This window comes from Megascapheus bottae, chromosome 9 (assembly GCF_031878675.1).
Source record: "Megascapheus bottae isolate mThoBot1 chromosome 9, mThoBot2.hap1, whole genome shotgun sequence".
In the NCBI taxonomy this organism is placed as follows: domain Eukaryota; kingdom Metazoa; phylum Chordata; class Mammalia; order Rodentia; family Geomyidae; genus Megascapheus; species Megascapheus bottae.
This window is the reverse complement of record NC_143517.1, coordinates 19,620,481-19,631,244: the sequence shown is the minus strand read 5'-3', so window position 1 is coordinate 19,631,244 and position 10,764 is coordinate 19,620,481. Positions and strand designations below refer to the sequence as shown.

Below are 10,764 nucleotides of genomic sequence, written 5' to 3'. Positions count from 1 at the left end.
ACGCAGGCATTCAGTCAGAGCTTGAGACAAAAGAAATTGTCCCTTTCGTTTGTATATGTATTCCTCAGGTTCCCATCAGGCAAACTGAACCTTTGTTACATCATATTGAAACTCTAGCAGATAGACACCTTGAAATTTTTTTTTCTAAGAAGCCAGAAGTGGTAGGTGGAAATTAATTGTGAAGAATCTATTTTCTTTAATGTGTGTTCATTGTTTTGCTTATTTATAAGAACTTTCCAAGGTTTCTAAAACTTCAATAAGCCCATCTGATAATGTCCTATATTCTATTGAATTTTCTCCCTAAAAATTGTTTAAAATATGTGTCCCTCTGATTGGGAAATGGTCTACTCTGAGTTTGCAGAGTAGGTAAAGTGGGGTTTTTTAAGCATATGTACTAATTGTACAAAGAAATTTCATGGTGACATTTCTGTTATCTCCCCTTCCCCTGAAGGCTGAGGACAGGGATGGAAGGAAACATGTCACATTTACTTCTTAGAACCAACTGTCACTGGGTGTCAAAGGATTCATTTCACTGTTGGGGCTGGCACTAAGGCAGTGATTATTTAACTTAAATTGAAGCTGCCTAGGTAGGAATGTATTCATCTTTCCTTAATATAAATAGCTATATTAATGGAAACACACAATCAGCAGACTTGTATATATTGAGATTGATGTAAGTAAAATAATAGTTGGGAGAGAAATGAACAAAATCCTTCACTGATGAACACAAATATTCTTGTTCTTCCCAAAGTATTTGAAATTAATTTTTCAAGGTGTTCTTCTATAACCATTATGATAAAGCACCCTATAGTTTGACCTATGACTGACATATAATATTGTGTTTCTGAAATTTAGACCAAAAAGATGAGGTTGCTTTTAACTAAAATATCATTACTTAAACCAAAACAAGGTTAAACTTAAATTGATTTTAGTCATATATATATATATATATATATGTCAAAAACACTGGGTCATATTTTAAATCAATGTGTATATAATCTCCCCCCCTCTCTCTCTCTATATATATATGCATATATATATACATATATATACACATGTATATATATGTATCCAAACATGGGATATGAAGGATTGACTCCTAATCTGTTTTCCCAGGTATATACAGATACCAGGCAAGCCACCACAGTCAGACTGCCTGACTCCAGCAGGTTCATCTACCTAAGCCTAGCTATAAACATCCCATTGCAGGCCCAACTGGGAAGCCCCCACCTTCCTTGAGCCCCAGGTTTTTTGCATTGACTGCAGGTCTTGTCTCAACTCGGTTGCACAATCTCCAATCCTGTGGGAATGTCTGTGCCTCTCGCTGTTCTTCAGTAAATAGTCCTCACCTGTTGAAGACTGAGTCCAGCCTATTCCTTTCGCATTGTCTTCCATTTTCTTAGCAACATATACATACATATGTATGTATGCTAACAATATCCCTAAAATATATAGTAAGAGAGGAGAAAAAACTTAGCCAGGCACCAGTGGCTCATGCCTGTTAATCTCAGCTACTCAGGAGGCTGAGATCTGAGGATAGTGATTCAAAGCCAGACTGGGCTGAAAGTCTGTGAGACTCTTATCACCAGTCAACCACCAGAAAACAGAAGTGGTGCTGGGCGCTAGAGCTGATGGTAGAGCACCAGCCTTGAGCTAAAATATTCAGGGACTGTGCTCAGAGTTCAAGTCTCACAACTGACAAAAATAAATTTGTTTTATTACTGATTTCTAGATTTATTGTTTGGGCTCTTAAAAGATAGATGTAAGTTTATTTAAATATATATATTTTACATGTGGCCAGGAGTTTGGCCTAGTGGTAGAATGCTTGCCTCGCATGCACAAAGACTCGAATTTGATTCCTTGGTACCATATTCAGAGGAAAAAAAAAAGCCAGAGTGGTGCTGTGGAAGAGCTCTAGTATTGAGAAAAAAAGCCCAAGGACAGTGCCCAGGCCCTGAGTTCAAGCCCCAAGACTGGCCAAAAAAATTATATATATATATATATATTACATGATACAAAAGACCTCAGAAATGAAGAACCAATGAAATAAGAATGTGTGTCCTTTTCCATGTCATGAGAAAGAGTATCAACGTTTGTGAAGTTATGAACCTTTTATCTGGTGAATATAATGTAACCCTTCTATTAATCACAATAAAAAAATGTTCTCATTCTGTAATAGAGCAAAATCTTGATACATAAGGCCATATAGTATGAAGCTAATTGAAAGGACCTCCAGGATATTAAAACAAAAGCCATATAACGAATGATTGTTGTCCTTAATGTACTATGTTATATCTCATCTCCTTTGCTGTCCCTTGGGTATCTCATATTGTTACAGTATCTCACTTTGTTATCTGATATATTGAATTTATTTGTATTTGGTTATTTGAAATTTGATAGGGAAGGGGGGAAAACTAAGACGGGTGGGGGGGTGGGGAGGGAGGGTAATGGGTACCAAGACATGTGAAAGGGTATCAATGTATGTGAATTAACCCACCATCTATCTGGCAAATATCATGTAACCCTTTTATTAATTACAATAAAAAATATTTTAAAAAATGTTCTCATAAAAAAAAAGAATGTGTGTCCTTTTATGTTTAGATTTGATGAAGAGTGGAAGAGCCTTGGTGGGGAAATAGAATCAAACAAAAATATATATTCTAATGCTCATCAACTGAAAACATAGCAAGACCTATTTGTTCAGCTTCTCTGTGTCCCTGCTCATCAGAGGTAAAGATACCCCTGTCCTCTGTGTGTAATATGAGTTCTCTTACATGACTAGCTCATCTCCTGCTTGGGTTGAGGGTGGGGGGGGGGGGGAGTGACCTAGAGTAAACTTCCTGCTTCTGCTGTTTTCTTAAGTGCCAGTGTGGCATTTTGCACATATGGTATATTCTGAATCCCATGAATGGTCTCTATCAGAGGTTTGTAGCTCCAAAGAGGCTTTCCATGCATAGAAGAGATATGATACAGGAACCGGTCTTCCTCTTTTTGAAGACCCATAGGCTAGAAGGTCACTTGAAAGAATCTAGGGTTTCTTCTCCACTTCCCTCCAAATCTCATCACAGAAACTGACACCTGTTCTGTCTGGGAACAAGTGTGGTCCTAGAGGAATGATTAACTCATGGCTGGAAAATATTAACATTTTCTTTACCAAAAGGAGAGGAAAAGCCTTGGCAAAGACAATAGAACTTTACATTTGCAAAGAGCTTTAGCAGGATACAAAATATTTTCATTTCCATTATTTTATTTGATTCTTAAAAAAAATGCTATGAGGTAACTAGAGCAGCTGTTATTTCTATTTTACATAAGGAAATTAAGGCTCCAAGATGTTAAGTGATTTGCCCGAAGTCCTCAAGTTGTTAAGTAACATAGTCATAATACAAAGTCTTCTCGAAATTCCAGAAACAGCCATCTTCTCATCAGCACTCAGATAACACTGAATAGCAAAGCTCTAGCGGACAGCTTCCTGGAAACAGTCTCATCCTCAAAGAGAAAATGGAAACTTTTTATTTGTTGGTAGCACACTGAAAACTTCCACAAGGTGGGATTCATTCTCAATTTTCCTAAAACACCACTAAATCTCTCGTGTCATGGACATAGGAGAGAAATAGAAACATCATCCCAATTTCCAATCTCAACATGAGCCATCTGTTGATATCTTCTCAGAAAGTTAAGATACTGAAAGGAAGCTGAAATGTTAACAGACAAACCAGGAAATCTGTTTCCATGCAGTACTAAACAAACAGCTCAAGGGGCTAAGAGAACAGCTCTAAGCTGCCTTTCTGTGTGCAGGCAGCTCTTTCTTCACAGCTTCCTGGTATGTCTTTGCCTGTAAGTAGTGTTATGAAATGGTGTGATTTTAATCAGCTTTGACTGCACCTTGCTCTAAAGGTTTACTCAGTGTAGTCCTTAGAGGCACATTACCATTCGGCTCCATTCCAAGGAAGAAGTCTGTTCTTCATCAGCTTTAGAGAGACAGGAGTGCTTTTGTCTCACCGTTCCAGACCTAAAGAAGGACCTAAAACCCAGATGGCCAGCCATAGAATTGGCCTTGCCAAACTACATCACTGCTGTACATAGGCCAGTATGTAACTCAATTCTCTAGTAATGACTTGGAGAAGGTATGTAAAAATGGTACAATATCGAAGACCAGTCAATCCTGAGCTACATTTCTCTATAGCAATTTAATACAAATGAAGCTCCAGGCTATCAAATAGGTTCAGTGCAACTCAGCATAAATACTATCCAATACCAACAGTGCATATGGCCATTTTTCCCAAGATTTCAGAGTTCTCCAGCCTTCCTGCAGATATTCAGGAATATGCATTTACTTTCTGCCACCAACAAATAGCACCCCTTACTCATTATGGTAATACACAGTCATAATTTCTTTGTAATTAATAAAATGAAGTAGCAAATTAAAATAATGATGTCCAGAATCAGAAAGTTTATTGTCTCGCAAGAGATGCTCAATAAACAGGTAAAGAAAGAAAGAAAATGTAACTATGAGGTATGAAAAATTCTTCAGAAGATTAAAATATGTAAGGCCTTGTAATAGGTAGTAAGTGTGCCTCTTTATGCTCAAGGCAAGCACTCTACCACTTAAGCCACAGCACCACTTCCAGCTTTTTCTGAGTAGTTTATTGGAGATAAAAGTCTCATGGACATTCTTGCTCTGGCTGGCTTGAACCACAGTCTTCAAATCTCCTAGGGAGCTAGGATTATAGGCACGAATCACCAGCACCCAGCTTAAAAATCTATACTTTTGTAATAATACACATAAAACAATGTTACATTAATAAAAGTGGTTATGAGTTTGTGAATGTCTTGAAAATGTTAGTTCAATCACCATATACCTTGGTATGAATTGGTACTGTTATTAATTCCTCTTTTACCGATGAAGAAACCAAGGCATCGGAAAGCTAAGTAATTGTCCTCTTTATATGTTGTGTGGACAGGCAGATGCTGAACCCATCAGTATGACTTCAAAATCCTTACTCTTTTTGTGTTGCTGTTGTTCCTTTTATTTCCCAGTGAGGCAGCTTGAATTTAGAAACCTGGCACTCAAGACTGATGCTCTATAATGTAGGCCACACCTTCAGCCTGGCTTTTACTAGTTCACTGGAGATGGAGTCTCAGATTTTTCTGCCCAGGCTGGCTCTAAACTGAGACCCTCCAGATCTCTACCTCCTGAGTAGCTATGATTATAGGCATGAACCACTTGCCTTCGGCAGGGTTCTTTATTCTTAACCAATATTCTACAAGCACTACAAATCACACCGTTTATTAGTCTATTATTTTATACAAAGCACTTGATAGTTAAAGTGAAGGATTTTTATGTTTATTTAAATGTTGAAATGAGAAATAGCTTAAGTCATTATTTGGCTACTAACCTAGAGTTTCTCTTCCATGACTAGAGCAATCTAAAAACCAGTCAGAGATATAATGTGCTCAAATAATAGATGGAAAAATACTTACAAGCTAAAAGCACTTTACAAATGTAAACTTTATCATAAAACTGTTTTATCCTCAGGACTCGAAGAATTTTATTGTGTCATTTACACACATCATTAAAGTATGAGTTTAAATATTGTGTCTATTGTGAAAATAATTTGTAGTCACTAGCACTTTCTATGTGATAGGCTAGCACACCTATTATTTTTTATCTTTAAGTTGTCGTACAAAGCAACTGACATTTAATAAATCAACTAGTGGATACAATATATCTTCATCCATTTTGTGCGAAGCACACCAGGACTGGAACTTGAATAGAGGGTCTCTTGAGTTTTATCACTCAAAGCTAGCACTCTACCATTTCAGCTTTTTGCTAGGTAATTGGAAATAAGAGTCTCAGATCTGTCTAACTAGACTGGCTTCAAACCTTGATCCTCAGATCTTAGTCTCATAAATGCTTAGATTGTCAGCATGATTCATTGATGCCGAACTTAGACTATAATTCTCATTTGCTCCTGTAGACTAAGATAGCTTTAGACATCTTCAACCTACAATATCAAGTCTTAATCAAAGTGTACATGAATTCTTTATTCTTTTTCTTTTGCCAGTCCTGGGTCTTGAACTCAGGGCCTGAGCTCTGTCCTCAGGGTTTCTCACAGCTAGTGCTCTATCACTTGTGCCACGGCATCACTTCCCGCTTTTTTTATATACATATTTATGAGGTAATGAGGAATCAAACCCAGATCATCTTGTATGCTAGGCAAGCACTCTACCACTAGGCCAAACTCTTGGCCCCCTTTATTCTTTATCATAGTATACAAAAGTTGTTGTTGACAGACAGACCTACAGCTTTTGAGATATACTCACTTTAATCCTGCCAATAACTACTACCACTATTCCATTACATAAATAGTAAACTGAAGCATATCACAAGTCAGAGAGTTTTCCAAGATCGCACAGCTAGAACGTTCTGAAGCTAAAATTTTAAAAAACAGGCAGTTTGGCTCAAGAGCTGGTGCTCATATGATCCTCTTCACCTTTGTGCTATTGTAATCTTTAAGCTCCAATGATCTAAGATTACAAATTATTACAAACGGAAGACCTGGGGAAAAGAAAAAAACTAAATAAATGGGTCCAAAACACTTCACAGTGTTAACATGATACTTCTCCCCAAATTAATCTATAGATTCCCCATAATCCCAATGCAAATTCCAACAGCATTTAGACATGTAGAAGTTGACAGGCTAATTCTAACTTTCAAATAAAAATGTTAAAAAAAATCTAAAAATAACCAAAACAATTCTAGAAGGAGCTAAGAATGTTAATGAGCTATACTAACTTCATTTCACTGATTATAAATAAAGCAATAATAATCAAAACATTGCTTAGCATTGGCATACAGATAGGTAATAGATTAATAGAAAAGAACACCAGAAAGAAACTTACATCTATAGACAATTTTTTGACAAAAGCACAGGACAATAGAGGAGAGGGGAAGTCTTTCAGCAAATTGTGATAACACTACTGTATAGTCACACGGGGGGAAAAAAGTGAGTTAGACTTATCTCTTAAAATGTATATAATAAAAGTCAGTCCAACTTGATTTTAGGATCTAAAAGTAAAGCAAGGAAAGGATAAATTTTCTAGAAATACATAGGGAAATAAATTTCTAGACCCGAACTATAACTTTTTCCATAAAAGGCAAGATAGTAAATACTGTTTTATTTTTGTCAGTCTTGGGGCTTCAATTCAGGGCCTAAGCTCTATCCCTGAGTTCTTCTGCTTAATGCTAGCTTACCACTTTGAATCAGTGTACCATTCCCAGTTTTCAGGTGGTTACTAGAAGGTAAGAATCTCATGGACTTTGTTTCCCTGGCTGGCCAGGATGTAAGCCACCAGCACCCAGCAATAGTAAATATTTTAAGCTTTGAATACCAAAAGAAAACTGAATTTTTTCAAGAAATTTAAAGTGGGACCAGGAGTTTGGCCTAGTGGTAGAATGTTTGCCTAGCATGCACGAAGACCTGGGTTTAATTCCTCGGTACAACATACATAGAAAAAGCCAGAAGTGGTGCTGTGGTTAAAGTGATAGGGTTCTAGTCTTGAGAAAAAAAATCCCATGGACAGTGCTCAGGCTCTGAGCTTAAGCACAGGACTGGCAAAAAAAAAAAAAAAAAAAAAAAAAAAAAGGAAGAAGTTTAAAGTGAAGTAACAATAGCCAATTAACTTTTTAAAAGGTGATAATAATAATGGTAATAATGGGATTATTAGTGTGTGTGTGTGTGTGTGTGTGTGTGTGTGTGTGTGTGTGTGTGTGTGTGTGTGACTGTATACCAGTCCCAGGACTAACTCAGGGCCTGGGCTCTGTCTCTGAGCTTCTTTTGTTCAAGGCTAGCACTCCATCACTTAGCCAGAGCTCCATTTCCAGCATTTTTAGTGTACTTTACTGGAAATAAGACTCTCATGGATTTTTCTGCCTGGTCTGGCTTTGAATCTCAATTCTCAGATCTCAGCATTCTGGGTAGCTAGAATTACAGCTGTGAGCCACTAGGTTTTAAGACATACCTCAGATTGTTCAGGAAACAGTAGAGAATGTGAGTATGTTTTGAGATTCTTCTGTACTGTAAACCTTATTTCAAAGTGTTTTAATGGTCATTTTCTGTAAATGCATCTTACCTTATTCAAACTAGCCAGTCATGAGCCAATTCTGAACCTGAGCTCAACCAGTCTAAACAGAGGAACAGGGGCTGCTGTGTTCAGGATAAAAGGGGGAACATGTGATTCCTCTGTGTATTTGCTTGCCAGATTTCTGGGTGATCACACATTCCCTGCAAAAGTAAATTTTGCCTTGCTGAGGCAATTAAATAAAAACATTTTAAGGGAAAGAATAATTTGTTAAAATGAAGCTCAAAGTTATTGTTTTCTAACATCAAAATCGATAACAGAGTGACATCTCTGAAAACAGAGTAAGTACTTCAACAGTTTGCCAACCAAACAAACAAACACAAATACAGGAAATGTCAAAATGACCTTTTTCAGAACTCTGAAAATTAACAAAAGGCTAATAGCAACTCAGACAGGCATTTTCTGACAGGGAGGGGGGAATGCAGGGTTCTTCTCTGCTGCCAAAGCTGGACTTGAACTCATGATTCATAGTCCTCCTAACTCTGACTTTTAAATGCTGGGGTTATAATTTTTGTCTTTTAAACAAAGATTAATTTAGCCAGGCACCAGGGGGTTTTGCCTGTAATCCTAGCTATTCCAGAGCCTGAGATCCGAGGATCACAACGGAAAGGCAGCCTGGTCAGCAAAGTCTATGAGACTCTTATCTCCAATGAAACACCAAAAAAGCCAAATGCAGAGCGGCCACGTAAGTGGTAGAACACTAGCTTTAGCACAAAGGATCAGAGACAGTGTCCAAGCCCTGACTTCAAGTTCTAGGACCAGCACCAATACAATAAACTGGTAAAACTAACAATTTGGTCTATAAAAAAATCAAAATAAGGGCCTGGGAGTTTGGCTTAGTGGAAGAGTGCTTGTCTAGCATGAATGAAGACCCGGGTTCAATTCCTCGGTACCACATACATAGAAAAAGCCAGAAGTGGTGCTGTGGCTCACATGGTAGAGCATGCTAGCCTTGAGAAGGCCCAAGGACAGTGCTCAGACCCTGAGCTCAAGCTCCAGGACTGGCCAAAAAAAAATAAAAAAATAAAAATAAGCTGGGTGCAGTGTCTCATACCTGTAATCCTAGCTACTCAGGAGGCTGAGATCTGAGGATCAAGGTTTAAAGCCAGCCTGGCCACAAAAGGACCTGAGACTCTTTTTTTCATATATTTTTTATTGTAGTTAATAGAAGGGTTACATGATATTCACCAGATAGAAGGTGCATTACTTCACATACATTGATACCCTTTCTCATGTCTTGGTCCTCATTTCCCTCCCCCCACCCCAACCCCTCATCATGTTTTCTTATCCAACTTCAAATAACCAAATACACATAATACAATATATCAGATAACAAAATTGAAGTACTGTAACAATATGAGATAACCAAGGGACAGCAAAAGAGATGAGAGATAACATAGTACATTAAGGACAACAATCACTCATTATATGGCTTTTGTTTCTATATCCTAGAGGTCCTTTCATTTAGCATCATACTGTATGGCCTTATGTATCAAGGTTTTGTTCTATTGTAAATCTCTGCTAGGAGAGCCCAAGGTTTCTACTGATTATGACAAATGAGGGAAACCATTGAGCCTATGTCCCTTTGAGTCTGGCTTACTTCACTTAATATGATTTTTTCTAAGTCTTTCCATTTCCTTACAAATGGGGTGATGTTGTTCTTTCTGACAGCAGCATAGAATTCCATTGTGTACAAATACCACATCTTGTTGATCCACTCATCAATTGAGGGACATCTGGGTTGGTTCCAGACATATCTTTGCTATGGTAAATAGTGCTGCAATGAACATCATTGTGCTAGTGGATTTAGTATGCCCTTGTTTTTGGACGGTTGGGTAAATGCCAAATAGTGGAATTGCTGGGTTATAGGGGAGTTCTATGTTTAGTCTTTTGAGGAACTGCCATACTGCTTTCCATAGTGGTTGAATGATTTTGCACTCCCACCAACAGTGTAGTAGTGATCCCTCCTGGTCACATTCCCTCCATCATCTGTTTCTTTTAGATTTCTTGATCCTGGCCATTCTAAGTGGAGTGAGGTGGAATCTTAAGAGTGGTTTTGATTTGCATTTCTTTTATGACCAGAGATGTCGAGCATTTCTTCATGTGTCTATAGGCCATTCTTATTTCTTCTTCAGAGAGGACTCTCTTTAAGTCTTTGGCCCATCTTTTAATGGGATGGTTGTTTCCTTGGAGATTAGTTTTGAAATGATTCAATTTTTTGAGCTGTTGATATATTTTAGATATGAGGCCTTTGTTCGTTGTATGGTTACTGAATATCTTTTCCCACTTTGTAGGCTCACTAGTTAATCTGCTAGCTATAGGACCTGAGACTCTTATTTCCAATTAACCTCTAGAAAAAGGGAAGTGGGGCTTAGCTCAAGGGTAGAGTGGTAGCCTTGAGCTGAAGAGCTCAGGAACAGAGTGCAGGCCCAGAGTTCAAGCACCATGACCCCCCCCAAAAAAAAAATCAAAATAAGAAATTTTGAAATAGATAAACCTGTAGTTAAAGTGACAAGGAAGAACATGATTACAGGATTCTAATTACTAAAATCATGAATGATAGACAAAACATTACTAATAAACATACATAAATACAAAATATTACAGGGAAATATAAGTGCT

The 10,764-nt window shown here is 37.6% G+C and overlaps 1 protein-coding gene across 1 annotated transcript in view; it reads right to left on the bottom strand.

Moving 5' to 3' along the window:
* Positions 1-3,275: 3,275 nt before the first annotated feature.
* The window catches only part of Xkr9 (XK related 9), a 111,281-nt gene continuing 103,792 nt past the window's right edge, over positions 3,276-10,764 (bottom strand). The window contains exon 6 of the mRNA XM_090338941.1: positions 3,276-3,486. Within this exon, the coding sequence (XP_090195067.1) occupies positions 3,485-3,486 (2 nt within the window). The 3' untranslated portion in view covers positions 3,276-3,484. The remainder of the gene's footprint in view (positions 3,487-10,764) is intronic.